Source organism: Podarcis erhardii, assembly GCF_964252035.2.
Source record: "Podarcis erhardii genome assembly, chromosome: 1".
Classification (NCBI taxonomy): domain Eukaryota; kingdom Metazoa; phylum Chordata; class Lepidosauria; order Squamata; family Lacertidae; genus Podarcis; species Podarcis erhardii.
In genome coordinates this window covers 14,944,826-14,961,888 of record NC_138497.1, presented here as the reverse complement: position 1 = coordinate 14,961,888, position 17,063 = coordinate 14,944,826, and the positions used below count along the sequence as shown (strand labels likewise).

Here is a 17,063-nt window from a genome sequence, read left to right as displayed (position 1 = left end):
GTAAGTGACTTCCTCACATCCCCTTGGTTGAATTTCATTGCATATCCTTTTCCAAATCACAGTTCTTATAAAATTTAACTTAAACATTAACATCCTTAAATCTTCAGATTATGAAATTTAACATATTAATTCATCACTTAACATAAATAAAATCCTAAGCCAATTTAGTATCTGCAAGTTGTTTTCAGTTAATTTAATTTAGGGTATTTTCTTTCCTGATAAGAAATATGCCTCTTTAATAGTGGTGGAAGTTACCGTATTTTTCACCCCATAGGACGCACCGGCCCATAGGACGCACCAAGTTTTTTTTGGGGGGGGGGGAAATAAAGAAAAAAAATTTATTTCCCCCCCAGGCGCTTGCGGGGCAGGCAGCGGGGAGAAGCGCTCTTCTCCCCGCCGCCCGCCTGCAGATCAGCTCCGGGGACAGCGGGAGGACGCGCTGCGCCTCCCAGCTGTCCCTGGAGCTTGCGGGGCTGGCGGCTGGGAGAAGCATGCGTCTCCCCGTCAGCCTCCAAACCACATCGGGAGACAGCGGGATGGCGGCGTTCCACCTCCCCGCTGTCCCCCGACCTTGTGGGACTGGCGCTGCGGCTCTCCTGAAGCCTGGAGAGCGAGAGGGGTCGGTGCGCACTGACCCCTCTCGCTCTCTAGGCTTCAGTGAAAGCCTGCATTCGCCCCATAGGACGCACACGCATTTCCCCTTCATTTTTGGATACGGTAGTTAGTTGCAGTTATAGTCCACATTTTTTTCTCCAAGGAGCTCAAGGTCTTGTCCGTGATTCTTCATTTAAACCCCCACAACAACCCTGTGAGGTAGGTTAGGCTGACAGGCAGTATGACTGGCCCAAGGTCACCCAGCGAGCTTCATGATTCAGTGGGGATTTGGATGCTGGCCTGCCAAGTCCTAGCCTAACACTGTAACCACTATACCATGCTGCTGTTGTGTTTTCAACAGGTGCCGCTTTCCCCAGAACTGCAGCTCATCTTGGTGATTTTTTGCCTGTTGTGCAATCATTTGGGACAGAGGTCCCCGGCCAGTGTATTTAATCTGATCCTGGATCTAGTCTCCTAGGTGAACTCCAACAGAAATTGTTGGTGCTCTGCCCGTCTGGAGAACTTCATGTTTGAGAACCCTGCAAAGCTCCATTAACTTATATACGGCTATAAAGTGCTGAATGTTTGTGGAACTGGTTCCTTGGCCAAGATTTACACAGGGATATAACAATATGCTTTGTCAACAGTACCAATTAATCATTTCCTACCAGTTGCGTCTAATGTTACACGGAAACACAAGCCTAAGTCGGGTGAGATTGCAGATAAGTACGGCTTCAAGACTTCAGCAGAATCAGGCCCAACAGCTTCATGTTACTCCAGACCTGGTTTTCAGAAGTGAAATCAAATTGCACACAGTGTTTCTAGTCTGGTTACTTTATTTCAAAGGGAATCTGGACTTTCAGGTCTGTAGAGGCTCCTGTTTTCACTCTTTAAAAGTGTTTTGGTTTTTTTAAAGCACTGATAGTTTTGCTTGGTAGTAAAGGTAAAAGGTAAAGGGACCCCTGAACATTAGGTCCAGTCGTGACCGACTCTGGGGTTGTGGTGCTCATCTCGCTTTATTGGCCGAGGGAGCCGGCGTACAGCTTCTGCGTCATGTGGCCAGCATGACTAAGCTGCTTCCGGCGAACCAGAGCAGCACACGGAAACGCCATTTACCTTCCCGCTGGAGTGGTACCTATTTATCTACTTGCACTTTGACGTGCTGTTGAACTGCTAGGTTGGCAGGAGCAGGGACCGAGCAACAGGAGCTCACCCTGTCGCGGGGATTCGAATCGCCGACCTTCTGATCAGCAACTCCTAGGCTCTGTGGTTTAGACCACAGCGCCACCCATGAATGGGATTAGTGAGGCCATGTGGAGCTATAATGTTGATACTGCTATCATAAGACACACAGCTCTTCTTTACCACCACCCCATTCTGAGGAGCTAGGAGAAAGCCATATATTTTGGAATTGATTTGTGGAATATTCACCAACAAAGGTTGTCAGCTGCTGCTAACCATATATCTGGAGGCATTAGCAAGAGATAAGGCTTATCTTGAGGACTGGAGAGAGCCAGGATCAAATCCCTCCTCAGCCACAGAGAGCTCCCCAGATGACTCTGGGCTGCTGCCTATCGCCACACTGAGAAGCATAGAGGAAGGAGAAAGGTGATTTTTAAGACATTGTCGTCTGAAAAGAATAATTGTGCTCACTGCTAAGGTATATTGGTTCTAAACCTAAGTACTAGCAGCCTATTCAAACCATGGTAGCTTTCTTAATGCATACCACTGGAATCAGCTCTACCACACAGCTAATAAAAGGTATAAGAAGCCCGTCTTGTTTTCAACCTGGCCACCCTAATTAAAGCCAAAATGAAATAATAACAGCTGAATGCTTAAACGCACACCCTTTATATACCACTCGAAGTCTTGAAGCCTCATAGCCAGTGTTGCTCAGTGCCACTTTGGAAGGTTCAGTTGGCCATCTTTATTCAAAACAGCCTCCAACTGAGACAAAAACATCATGCAAAATCAACTTACGACATCTCAAGGGGTTTCCAAACAGACAAAACAACTTTCCAACTATATATGGTAGATAGATAAAACAACAGAAGTCCAACACTAGGACAAAACGGCAGAGGCAGGACCATATGTGTTTGAATACAAATTGCCGCCCCCTCCCTCCCCCATGAGGGTTGTAACCCTATTCTGTGGACAGGCGGAAATGTCAGAACTTTACAGTCTTCCTTCGCACAGCCTTCCCCAACTGAGTGCCCTCTAGATGTCTTAGACAACAACTCCCAACAGCCCCAACCAGCTCAGCAAGTTGGGGAAGGTTGCCTTAGTGCAGGGGTCAGCACTGGGCCGTGGGCCGGTCCACCGTCCTTCAGACCATGTGGTGGGCCAGACTATATTTTGGGAGAAAAAATGAACGAATTCCTATGCCCCACAAATAACCCAGAGATGTGTTTTAAATAAAAGCACACATTCTACTCGTGTAAAAACACGCTGATTTCCGGACCGTCCGCGGGCCGGCTTGAGAAGGCGATTGGGCCGCATTTGGCCCACGGGCCTTAGGTTGCCTACCCCTTCCTTAGTGCATTTTTATGCTGATGGGAAAAGTTGCCATTCAGCCCCTTATACAGCAGTCAAAGGGAGGTTGGAGAAGCTTTGTTCCCTCAAGAGGTTGCTAGACTCCACTTTTCATCATCTGGGGTGGGGGCACAGGTTCCCCACCCCCAAACTAAAGGAAGAGAAGCCTTTCCACTGAAATGTTTTTAAAGGTGTTAATCCCTCATCCAAATAACTGTGTACAAGAATTGCAATGTTTTTTAATGACTTCAGAGCAGGTTCCGATTTCTTCCCTCAATTCTTAGGCCGTAAAGGGGAAGCCAAGCATCCCTGCTGTCTTCTTAGCACAGCTCCAGCTGAGATAATTCCTCTTAATGCCAGACTTAGAGTTCCCAGTGGGTTATCTTAGGTTACATTTGGCTTATTCTAGAATAAAGCATCGCAAGCAAGACACCACCGTTGTCGTCGGGTGACCTCTCCATTTCTTGCTTTCATTTTGCCAGCCTTCATCCCCCACCCCAGCCAATGAGCTCACTTTGGTCTCTGATTCTAGATTGTTAACTTTTGTCCTGCAAATGCCTTTTCATGACTACTCAAAGCTATCTCTCCACTTTCCTTGCTTCGGTGTCCTTAGCACAAAATAATATTTTTGTGTTTTTATCCCGTAATCCATCCTGTGATCCTCGAATGAAGGGTGGTATATAAATTTAATAAATAATAATAATAATAATATTAAATTATTGCCAGCACTTATATCCATGCAGGAAAAAGTTCATCACCTGCTCAATTTCTGGGTTTGAGGTTGCTGTTAAACTTACAGTTTATTTAATATAAATAACTTATATCTTATTTAGGGAAGCTTTTAATATCTGAAGGACTGTTGTATTTTAATATTTTGTTGGAAGCCGCCCAGAGTGGCTGGGGAAACCCAGCCAGATGGGCAGGGTATAAATAATAAGTTATTGTTATTGTTATTACAGAGTCAGTGTGCAGAAAATCACAAGGATATACCGTATTTTTCACTCTATAAGACACACTTTTCCCCTCCTAAAAAGTAAAGGGAAATGTGTGTGCGTCTTACGGAGCGAATGCAGGCTGCGCAGCTATCCCAGAAGCCAGAACAGCAAGAGGGATCGCTGCTTTCACTGCGCAGTGATTCCTCTTGCTGTTCTGGCTTCTGGGATTCAGAATTTTTTTTTTCTTGTTTTCCTCCTCCCAAAACTAGGTGCGTCTTATGGTCTGGTGCATCTTATAGAGTGAAAAATACGGTACTTGTTCCAAGCAGTAGTAATGTTATGTTTTACAGTGACACGTGAAACAAGCAGCCACAGAGAGCTACAATAATCCAAGGCCTACCCTCAAAACTCCACTTGCCAGGACTGCTGCTGAGCCCAAGCCACACCAGGGACTAGCAACTTGCAAAATAAACACAAATAGTTCGTATTTGCTTATTCGTTTGCTTGTTTACATACCACCCTTCATCCAAGGATCACAGTTAAAGCTGCCTGGCATGTAGGGGTGGCTGTGGTTTTCTTAATGGATTATCTGTGGGTTGGGAGAAATCCAAATGAGGTGGGGCGGGTGCAAGCTGTCATTTTACAGATTCATAGAATTGTACATTTGGAAGGGACCACAAGGGCCATCTAGTCCAACCCCCTGCAATGCAGGAATCCTTTTGGCTTGAGCCCATGACTCAATGAGATTAAGAGTCTCACGCTCTCCTGTCAACAACATTGTGTGGATCCTGCAAAAGAGCGAGAGAAGCAGTTTCAAATCCGCATTAAACGTCAGTGTGGACAGGCCCTTAGCTTAATTTCTGACTTACAGCTGTTAGGCAGAGTGTCCTACTAGCTAATAGGGACGCGGGTGGTGCTGTGGGTAAAACCTCAGCGCCTAGGACTTGCCGATCGCATGGTCGGCGGTTCGAATCCCCGCGGCGGGGTGCGCTCCCATCGTTCGGTCCCAGTGCCTGCCAACCTAGCAGTTCGAAAGCACCCCCGGGTGCAAGTAGATAAATAGGGACCGCTTACCAGTGGGAAGGTAAACGGCGTTTCCGTGTGCTGCGCTGGCTCGCCAGATGCAGCTTGTCACACTGGCCATGTGACCCGGAAGTGTCTGCGGACAGCGCTGGCTCCCGGCCTCTAGAATGAGATGAGCGCACAACCCTAGAGTCTGGCAAGACTGGCCCATATGGGCAGGGGTACCTTTACCTTTACCCTACTAGCTAACGGCCTATAGATATAGCAGCTGGCAGAGTTTTCCTGCCCTAGTATCTTAAAAGATGCTAAAGGTCCACCTGTAACAAAAACCAGCCACCATGCAGCATCTTCAAGGAACCTGTAGCTAGAGAATACCTGTCTGCTTTCTCTTTCATCAGCCTTTCCCAGCTTCCCCTGCGGGTTAATTATCATTGTTGTGCATTAGAGTTCTGTGTTTCAAAAAACAAATAGATTTGGGGGGTTGGGCCTGGGAGCCTTGCTGAATTGGGACATTGCTTCCCCCCCACAAAAAAACTTCCCAGTGTGTTGATAACCGCTCTGGGATAGAAGGTGGCATTAGATATTTCCTCGACTGACCGCATAAGTATCTTGTTGAATTATACAGCGGATGGGTCTGAATTATAGAGCAGGAAGCATGTTTGCAATCAAATACGGAGCCCTCAGATAATTGCACCAAAGATTTCTAATACGTAGATGGGGGAGAAGCAGAGAAGTTTCTTGGGGGCTGTGCTATTCATTTCCCCCAGAGGCTTAATTATAAATGTTATGCAGCGTGTGCTGTGGGGAAACTGCTTACGTCTCTGAAATGGTGCAGGAGAATCTAAGCACCCTATATCTCAGTGCAGTCCTAGATATGTCTACTCAGGAGTAAATTTCACTAAGCCTTCTACCTAGCTTAAGTGTGCACAAGATTGCAATTTACCTAACGCCACTTTAGTTACAAAGAAGTGAGGTTTGCTACATATGTTGCAGCTTATTTCTTTTGCATTTTTTGGAAGGTTTGTAATTTTCACGTTGCAGCTATCTGAAGTAGGGAAGTTGTTCTTTACACTCCCCGCCCTCCCGAAAAAGGGAGAGAGAGAGGAATTGCACCCCATTGGGCAGAAGAGTCCTGCATTGCAGGAGATTGGACTAAATGGCCCTTGTGGTCCCCATTAGCTGTATAATTCTATGGTCTTTATAATCACCCGATGCAATATTTAGATCTCGGAATCCGCGAACAAGCCCTCAGATGTCTAAACTAATCCTCCCCTCTGATACTGTGTCCTTTTGGTGACCTTACAGTCAAATTCTTTCAGACAAATTATTGCCTTGCACTCACATGTGAAAGAACAGGCGCTGTTTTCCTGAATGTGGAGATTATTATTTTTTAAAACCTCTAGGATTAGAAAATAACGTAATTAGAAGAAACTTTGTTCCCCGTGTTTCCTGGGGACTGTTAAAGCCCAAGGATGGGAGATGTTTCTCTCTGAACTTAAAGGGCAGTTTTCACTGGATTAACCTGTATTAGTTTATGAAATGTTTGGCCCAATAAATATTATGAGGTTGCCTGCCCACAAAATGATGAAATCATTTGCATCTGAGCATTTTCTGTGTTCTTCTAAAATTGCAAATACTTCTAAAATTACCTTTGAGTGCTGTCAGAAAGGTGAATTGCTCCTTTGTAGGCTTAACTAGTATATGGCTGCTTCCTTTGAATTAATAAAAAAAATCTGGCTCTGCTCTTATGCCTTTAACAGCAGTCTGCCATACAGAAATTCAACAGGCGACGCTTTTCCTGGCTCGGAGAGAACATAATGGTAAAAGCTCCACCTGGTTAATTCCTGCATGTCTGGTAACTGTTAAAGTCCCAGAGCATACCCTCCAAAATAATAATAATAATAATAATAATAATAATAATAATAATAATAATATTTATACCCGGCCCATCTGACTGGGTTGCCCCAGCCTCTCTGGGTGGCTTCCAACACATATAAAAACACAATAAAACATTAAACATTTTAAAAAAGCTTCCCTATACAGGGCAGCCTTCAAATATCTTCCAAAGGCTGTACAGCTACTTATCTCCTTGGCTCAGGGGTTGCACAACTCCATACCTTCCAATATTTCTCTGATGAAAATAGAGATGTCGTAAGGAAAAGCAGGACATCCCAGGATCAAATCAGAAACCAAGATATCTTCTGTAAATCCGGGACTGTCCCTGGAAATTAGAGACACTTGGGGGAGGGGGAGCAATGGGTCCCAACAACAGCACCAAAGGGCTCAAGTATGTCAGCCAGTACCTTCTATGGCACCCATGAAAGTTGTCAATAAATATCCCCTCAAAAATCCTCAAGCCATGAGAATCTGTTTGCTCTTCCTGCTCAGTTCCTGTTTGCACTGATTCAGCCTTGCACTGAGAACCCACCTCCTTGTAGTAGTAGCAGTAGTAGCAGTAGTAGTAATGGGATTTTTATTAGGAGTGCATTTGTTCCTCCTTTCCCACCTCCTGTACCCGCAAGGGCAATTTTTATTTTTAATGCAGCTGTTTTGTGCAATTGCAGATCAGCTCAAAAGAGCTTTAAAAAACCCTCAAAAACCTTCAGAAATAACCAGTGGGAAAAGGGCCGGCTACATCCTTTCCTTTGGGCTGATGTCGGAAACAAAATGGAAGTAGGGTGTGTGTGACAATAGATGCCACCCAGTGACGTGTCACCACAGATATCAAAGAAAAAGCCACCCACACAATGCATTTCAGAGCATCCAGTATTGGGTAACAGGCAATTTTATATTGGGTTTTCTTCCACTGTCAGATCAGTAAAATCTGAATTTATTTGCAGGGGACGGGTGGGAGACAGCGTAGATTGCCGTATGGATAAGGATATGTGGGCACCCTGAAAACAAACAAATACAGTTCACACCAGCAGCATTATGCTCCAGCTCAGACAAGCCCTGAGGGTTTGAGGTCTCTACCCACATGTGAGATTTAGCCTCTGGCAGCCAGTTGCCTAATTGTTTATAAGCTAAATCCCATCTAAGTAGTAAAAGCCAAGTGACACATTTAGATAGGAGTGCTGTGCCTGGGGGTGCAAGGCTTCAGTTCAAAGCTTGCTCTGAAACTTTGGCCAGGATGCTTTCTGGGAAGCAACCATGTGAGAAAAATGTATGTTGCAACATTACATGTCCTTCAGTCCCTGGGATTTTTATTTTTATATTATTTTTTGTCTTCTTCAAATGGACTCATTCTCAGCCTGACTCAGTAGCTTCAAGAATTCCATCAGTATAATGGAATGATTGTGAAACGGGAAGTGAGATTCCTGCCCCCCGCCATAGAGTGTGAATGATTAAGCAAAGGGGAAGAGTCAACTTGCATATTTCACTGCAGGCAGTGTGGAGTAGTGGTTAGACTTAGGGCCAGTTTACCTACAAGATCCATATAGTTCAAGCTATGGTTTTCCCATTAGTGATGTATGGAAGTGAGAGCTGGACCACAAAGAAGGCTTGCTGATTGGAAGGTCGGTGGTTTGAATCCCTGCAATGGGGTGAGCTCCCGTTGCTCTATCCCAGCTCCTGCCAACCTAGCAGTTCAAAAGTACACCAATGTGAGTAGATAAATAGGTACCGCTGCAGCGGGAAGGTAAATGGCATTTTCATGCGCTCTGGCACTCGTCACGGTCCTCTGTGTGCCAGAAGTGGCTTAGTCATGCTGGCCACATGACCCAGAAAAACTGTCTGCAGACAAACGCTGGCTCCCTCGGCCTGTAAAGTGAGATGAGCAACCCCAGAGTCGTCTGTCAGGGGTCCTTTACCTTTATCTTTAAGCTACTGAAGGTAATGGGGCCCTTTATATGTCCAGCTGTCCTTTGTCAACAACAAATTGTTGTTTTTTTGTGTGTTGAATGTATGCTATATGGTAATTTATGGACCTAATAAGTATCTAAAGCCATTTGCACATAACAAAATATTATTATTATTATTATTATTATTATTATTATTATACCCTGGGCTCAGGGCTGTTAACACCAGTAAAATCACAATAAAAACATAATGGGGGGAGAGAGAAAAAACAATTTAAAATACGGGTTAAAATAAAATTTAAAGTAATTGTAGAACTGAAATACAGTTAACAGTGAAATACAATTAAGAAGTATCAATAGTGAAATAATTATTAAGCTCTAACTTAAAATGGTTTTTTATTCATAACAAACATTTTGGAAATGTACATTCAGGTTTCCCCCCCCCCCTTAATTTTTTTGGGGGTGGCCCTAAGATAGTGGGGCCTTAAGATATGGATTTGTTTAGTTTATACGTAAATCCTGCACTGTGTATATGCTATAAAGCCTTGCGCGCGCGCGCCTTCGCTTCGTCTCATTTGTCTCCTTCAGACAAACTGCAACGAAAATTTAAAAAAAAACCCAAACTGCTGAGGAGGAAGCGAAGCCGCTCGCTGCCTTCAAAGCGAGAACAAGGCAAGCTTTTCCCTGGCAGGGAGCCATCGAGGGCGGGGAAGCCGAGGAGCGTCAGCAGCCTGCGACAGCCCGAGAGAAGGGAGAAGAAAGCGGAAAGAGCGACAAGAAAAGAAAGGAGGGAGAGAGAGAAAAAGCCAACCCACGTGCGCGCATGAGTGAGGTTGTTTATCTGCTCTGATCCTATGCCCCCTCCCCGCTTCCTTCTGCCTGTGCGCCCACGTGGGAAGCCGGCAAAGGTAAGGATCTATAAATACTCCTGCTGAGATCCTAAAAGGAGCTGGAAGATTCCGAGCAAGAGGAAAAGCGCTTTTTCCACCCCTGTCCACTTCTCGGTTGACTTTCAAAGGGGACCGGGCACATTTTCATGGAGGATGAGGCTAACTTAGTGGCAGGATGGCCATTCTGCCCTGCGCAATACTCCAGAACACCAGTTGCTGGAAACCAGAGAGGGTTGCTTCTGTCCTGGGGTCCTGCTCGCTGGGGTTTTCCCCTCACACGCAGCGGTTCTCAACCTGTGGGTCCCCAGATGTTGTTGGACTACAACTCCCATCATCCCTGAGCTCTGGCCTTGCTAGCTAGGGGTGATGGGAGTTGTAGTTCAGCAACATCTGGGGACCCACAGGTTGAGAAAGGCACGTGGTCGGTCTTTTGAGAACAGGGTGCTAAGCCAGATGGGCTACTACAAGCCTGTTTTCTTGTGGTGTTCGTGGAGGGGAAACAAACAAAAATTCTGAGTTAAGGGATTGCAAGCCCTTTGCACCCTTAGCCTGGGAGGTGATCCCCATTTGAAGGAAATGAGGGCTGGCAGAGGCTTCCTCCTGTGCTCAGGGGGTTGGCTGTTTGCACCGTGGATTTAAAGCGTGAGGATAGCGCTCTAAACAGGCCGGCCCGCCCCCAAAGAATTATGGGAACTGTAGTTTGCATACCCTCCCACCATTTGTCCGATGAAAACAGGGACATCCTGTTCCATCATAATCATAAGTTTAATATTTATACCCCACCCATCTGACTGGGATTCCCCGCTAAAGCATAACTCCATACCCTCCAACATTTCTCCAATGAAAATAGGGACGTCCTAAGGAAAAGCAGGACATTCCAGGATCAGATCAGAAACCGGGATGGCTTCTGTAAGTCCGGGACTGTCCCTGGAAAATAGGGACACTTGGAGTGTCTGAGTTTGTTGTAGACCAATAATAATAATAATAATAAATTTTTATTTATACCCTGCCCTCCCCAGCCAAGTCCGGGCTCAGGGCGGCTAACAACCAATAATAAAAACAAGTTGGTTAAAATACAATTTAAAAAGATTAAAATACCACATTAAAACAATAGGATGCAGCCTCTTCACAGGAGGAGAAAGGAAAAAGAAAGAGGGGGAGGGAATCAAACTGATTCTAAGCCAAAGGCCAGATGGAACAACTCTGTCTTACAGGCCCTGCGGAAAGAAATCAGATCCCGCAGGGCCCTGGTCTCATGAGACAGAGCGTTCCACCAGGCCGGAGCCAGTGTTGAGAAGGCCCTGGCTCTGGTTGAGGCTAATCTAACTTCCTTAGGGCCCGGGACCTCTAGGGTGTTGCTATTTATGGACCTTAAGGTCCTCCGTGGGGCATATCAGGAGGAGGAGGAAACAGCCTGGTGCAATTACCCCGGGCCTCAGAGGCCTAAGCCAGTCAGGGACCCTGCTAGGGGTCTGCCAGACTTGGGCACCTTAAAGATTTTTGCTTTTCCACCCTCTTTACTGCAGTGCAGAGCTGTTACCTTTGGAAGAAAAGAAATGGGGGAAAAACCCCAGCCTTGCACGCATTTCTTTTACAGCAGTCCCCAAAATCTAGTAGGCAAAGTGTTTTCTGCCACCTGTTTCCATGCATGGAAAAGCTTCACCTATATCTCTGTGATTCTGCTTCTCTTAATCATACAGGAGCAAAGCTGTTTTTAAAAAATGTATTTATGCAATTAACAATTCCAGCCCAAAGGTTTCTTCTTGCCACCTGCTCATCATTTTGTCCTCTCTTTTTTGCATTTTTCTTTTCCTCTCTTTAAAATCCCATTAGCTTGTAAATTGCAAATGGAAGTTAATCAAATCAGAAGGCAGGATCGCAGCACTTAATTAGCGTTTCGGAATTAACTGCACTTGCCTCTCAATTGCTTTCTAATAGCACAGTGTGTTGGGAGCACAGGATGGGGAAAAAGGATGATGTGTCCCTCCTTATGATGCAAAGATCAAATTTGCTTTGAATGTAATCTTATTAATTATTAGGCAGAGAACTGGATGCAGAGTGATATTTTGAGTGTTAAGTTCTCAGAATGCTTTTCTGAGCCTGTTCTTCAGAGTTTAAGGTGGCCTTGAGAGTATCCTGTCTACTAATAATAAGCACATTCTCTAAACACCTATCCTTTGGTTTGCTAAAACTATACCATCCATGCATGAGAGGGAGGAATCAGCAGAGCTGGGTGAACTCCCATGTTTTCAGGTCATGGAACAAGGGCTTTGGGGAGGCAGAAAACCAAGGAGGGAGGGGAAAATGGAATGGAAAAGGGCCTGGCCAGCCGGCTGGCTGAAACCTTGGAACAGCATTCCACATCGCAAAATCCTGTTGCGGGTTCCACCTGTACAGGATCTAATGATGATGATACCGAGAGTGCAAATAGATTTTCCTGAACACTTAATTGACAGCAGCTCTCATTGCATCTTGGATTACGTGTCATGTTTTCTGGGTCATGCAAGCAAGAACCGAGTTGGGGCTTTCCAGCTGTTTTTTGGACTACAACTCCCATCATCCCTAGCCAGCAGGGCTAGAGGTCAGGGATGATGGGAACTGTAGTCCAAAAACAGCTGGAGACCCAAGTTTGAAAAAAAGCCCTGAACTAAGTGATGCATATTGGGGCAAAAATAAATAAATCTTAACTTTACACTTGACTGCTGTGAGAACGGGTTGCTGGGCTCAACAAGCTTATGGCCTGATCCAACAGTGCTCTTCTTATATGCTAGGGTAGGCAGGTTCAATATACGTTGTTGTTGTTGTTGTTGTTGTTGTTATCGGGAGGTGGTAGACTCGCCTACCTTGGAGGGCTCGGACAGCCATCTGTCATGGATGCTTTAGCTGAGATTCCTTCATTGCAGGGGGCCAGACTAGATGACCCTTGGGTCCCTTCCAACTCTAAGATTCTATGATTATTATTTTTCTACACCATCCTTCACCTGGTGATCACAAGGCGGCTTATAGGATAAATCTAAATGCATACGTAGTAAGTTTTTATATATATATAATTTTAAGCACTGTCATTTGGATCAAGACACGCTGCAGGCCTGAATGCTTGTGATATGCTTTGCAATGAGGTATTTTGTTAAGCCTGTGTTATAAATCCGTTAGTACTTGGAACGCTTACCTGTCCAGTGTGTGTGTGTGTGTGTGTGTGTGTGTGTGTGTTGAGAAGGAGCTTCTCAGCCCTTTTAATCCACGAGGGATGTGCATTGTGGTTTATTTATATTCTGCCCCCTTAGAACTCATATCCCTGTTGGATGAGAGTTGCTATGGTCCCTGTCCTTTTGAGATCTCTGCTCCTCTGGGATACATTTGAAGTTGCCCACTTAACTGTGAGCCTAGGAATCGGTTAACTCCTATTTCCTAGAGTGATAAATTGGGGGAGGGGGACTGTGCTTTGAGCAGAACTGGTTGCCCAAGATTGCTGCTTGTGGGAACCATGCCCATTCCTCATATTTGGAATCACAACTGCAATGAAGGGAGACTGGGATTTAATTAGGGTGGCGCTGTGGGTTAAACCACAGGGCCTAGGACTTGCCGATCAGAAGGTCGGCGGTTTGAATCCCCACGACGGGGTGAGCTCCCATTGTTCAGTCCCTGCTCCTGCCAACCTAGCAGTTCAAAAGCACGTCAAAGTGCAAGTAAATAAATAGGTACCGCTCCGACGGGAAGGTAAACGGCATTTCCGTGCGCTGCTCTGGTTCGCCAGAAGCGGCTTAGTCATGCTGGCCACATGACCCGGAAGCTGTACGCCGGCTCCTTCAGCCAATAAAGCGAGATGAGCGCCGCAACCCCAGAGTCGGTCACGACTTGACCTAATGGTCAGGGGTCCAGCTTAACCTTTTAGGACGGGATTTATAGGGTGATACTGTTGGAAAAACACCCCCCACCCCGGGAAGGCTGCCAACTTCCCAGTTCAAACCTCTGGTTACCTTTCTTCCATGGGACTAGAGCTTTTGCTCTACCTTGGTCTGAGGAACAGTGTTGACTCTTGCAACCTTCAGGTGTGGTTTTGTCTGTCCTGTGGACAAACCATGTACTTCACTCAAGACCTCAGTGTCTGAAACCTGGTTTGAGCTGCTAGCCACAGCTATATATGCAACAGCTGTGTTAGCAAACTCCCGAGAGTACCTCTTGGGTGGCAGTCCCTTTGTGACTCTCTCAAATCTACATATCCAGGGAAGCAAAAGGCATTATCTAATTTCAGGGACACGTTCCAGCCAGGCAAAAACCGATCAGGGTGCAAAACAGGAACAGAGAGCAAATGTGGCCCGGGGAAAGTTTTGAGGGCTGGATTCCCAGTCCTGGAAGGACGCATTTGGCCCCTGAGCCTTGCCACCCCCCAAAGTATAGATCTTGGAGGCAGGAATAGGCACAGAGGGGGGAAATAAGCAATCTGTATGTTCCCTTCTTCCTTAGCTCCAGCTAACCTGCCGGCCACAAGACTATCGCGATGAGTTTTATCGACTACAGAGAGACGATAAAGGAAGGGGACACGGCGATCGTCTTCTTGGGCCACGAGTCCATGTTTCCGGTGAAGGTGCAGCATGGCGGTAAAACCCAGACGAAGTATGGCGTCATCAGGCATTCCACCGACCTGATAGGCAAGCAGTATGGCTCCAAGGTGACCTGCAGCAAAGGAGGCTGGGTGTATATTCTTCACCCGACTCCCGAGCTGTGGACTCTCAACCTCCCCCACCGAACGCAGATCCTGTATTCGACGGACATCTCTCTCATCACCATGATGCTCGAACTGAAGCCGGGGTCCGTTGTCTGTGAATCAGGTAAAGGTTCTTGTTGCATGGCATTTGATAATGGCAATTGGGAATACTTTCTCGGGGGGTACTGTTATTACTATTTCCATTGCATGGCCTTAATTATTACTACTGTTTTCACTGGGGAAATTCCTCTTGCACTTATTGTTATTCCCGGTACTACTACTACTGCTACTGTGTCTGTAGCACGGTCGTTAAAAAAGGCTTCTCATTCACAAGGAATCGTAGAGTTGGAGGAGACCCCGAGGGTCATGCCAGCCTGGCTTTTGAAAGGGACTTTTCATTTTTGGGTGGGGGACGGGACCTCACACACTTCGACAGGTGCATTTCTTCCTGTCCGGCTTGGAATCTAGCATGTTGCTATCTTAATCTTCATGGTTTGGGGGACACTCAAAGGAGCAGGACACCCAAATCCTTCTCCTCCGCCCAAGCACCCTCTCTTTGCCGCTGTGGTGTGCAGTGCAGCTGTGGGAAGACTGAACTAGCCGAGAAAGATAGCTGCCCTCCATCTCAATGTGCAAAAGGGTCCACTGAGCTGAGCTATCTCTGCATGTGTGCATTGCGGCGATCAGATGCCCTGTGCTGGAATAACGTCATAATAAGCGCCATGGTATGGAAGGAATGAATACACTGGTACCTCTGGTACCGTTCCGGAGCCCAGTTAACGTCCTGCAAACACAACCTGTGTCCGCATGTCTGCGCGTGCGCAGGTCGCGATTCACCACTTCTGCACATGCGTGTGATGTCATTTTGAGCGTCTGCGCATGCGCGAGCGGTGAAACCCAGAAGTAACACGCTCCGTTACTTCCAGGTCACCATGGACCGCAGCCCGAAAATATTCATCCCAAAGCATATTTAACCCGAGGTAAGACTGTAAATAAATAGCTTAAGTTGATGTGGGTATGCATTTAATAGCATGTCTGGTCTTCAAGACTCAGGACAATGGATTCTAAGAATAAGCACTGGAATAGCATTCAAATCAAATTCGTTGAAATTTTGTTGTTATTTTGCAACTTGGCTTTTCAGCCCCCAAAGGCTTACAAGTGTATCTTGCAGGTGCTCAGGGTTGGTCTTTGGCAGGCCCTCTGTGGGAGAGAATTCCACCCAGGACAGGGTGGCCCCTGAGAACACCCCTCCCCACACTCTCGCTGCCCAATGTGCTCACATCCCATGCACCATGATGTCAGAAAACAAGCCCATGACTCTTGAGCGAAAGCAGTATTGTTGTGATTGCACAAGCTTTTGGCAGGCGTCTGGGCATGACAGTATCTTTCTTGGACGGCCGAAATGCCATCTGTCATCCTGTTTCCTTATTCAGCAGGATGTTTCTCCCCGCTTCCATGTGGGAAACTTGCACTGCCGGTAAACAGCTCCAAGGACTGAGTTGATGCTTTGAACTTTGCACTAGAAATTGCTAGGATTCTTTCAGTCATGCTTCAGTCTTATTAGCCTCTCCAGGTAAGGTCCCACCTGCAACCTGTGTTTAAAGCAGCATGGTTCCACTTTAAATAGTCATGGCATCCCTCCAAGAATCTTGGCAACTTTAGTTTAAGGGTGGTGGAAGTGGTTGGGAGGTCTACTGTTCCCCTCACAGAGCTGCAGTTCCCAGCATTCCCTGGGAAGAGGAAATGACTGCTCAACCATTTTGAGAATTTTAGAGGGGAATAGGGGAGCCCTAGCAACTCTCAGCACCCTTAACAAACTGCAGCCCCCAGAATTCTTTGGAGAAAACCATGGAAGAAACCTAAGATGGCAGGATACTGCTTTTGGTGTGTACTGCAGATGGAGCTTAAGTTTAGGGTTGGGAAATCCAAGATGGCAGCTTCAGTAGCACAGAGAGCCAGGCTAGACTGTACTTTCGGGATTGTAAATAGGCGCTCTATTGGTAGGCCTGTGGCAATGAAGAATCCTCTTGCACAGTACATTTAAAGCAGAATTATACCATGTTAAACTATCATTAGCTTTATTAGAACAACAAAAATGATGTTGGTCGGGCTTGGTGATACCTGGTTTTCAACACTGCGATATATCACCAGCTAAACATTGTGATGTACCGTTATATCGCGGTGTCTGAAATAAGGATGGAACTCTGTAGAGACAAACACATGTTGGCTTTCCTCAACTTTCCAAAATGTGGCACTTGCAGGAGGTATCTCAAATTTATTACTCCAGCAGTTAGTGCCTTCAGCTCTTTCAACAGCTGCTGGATTTCTGCCTGATCCCCCACACTAGCTATAAAGAGCGGATAGCCAGATCCCATGGGTACTCGCTAGTTCCTGCAGGAAGCAAGATGGAGCCACGGGCGGTCCGAGGAGGCGGTGAACTTTGGCAACCAATTCTTGTTGTATTATCCTTGCTTTGAAGATAGGGAAGCTACCTTATACCAAGTCGAACCATTTGTCCCATCTGTTTTAGTGTTGTCTACACTGATTGGCGGGATGCTAGTGGCGCTGTGGGTTAAACCACAGAGCC

General features: G+C 46.2%; 1 protein-coding gene across 1 annotated transcript in view; it reads left to right on the top strand.

Annotated features, from left to right (window-relative positions):
- The first annotated feature begins 9,620 nt into the window (after positions 1-9,620).
- Positions 9,621-17,063, top strand: part of TRMT61A (tRNA methyltransferase 61A) — a 56,371-nt gene continuing 48,928 nt past the window's right edge. Inside the window, exons 1-2 of the mRNA XM_081865412.1 lie at positions 9,621-9,789; positions 14,236-14,600. Of these exons, the coding sequence (XP_081721538.1) occupies positions 14,270-14,600 (331 nt within the window). The 5' untranslated portion in view covers positions 9,621-9,789; positions 14,236-14,269. The remainder of the gene's footprint in view (positions 9,790-14,235; positions 14,601-17,063) is intronic.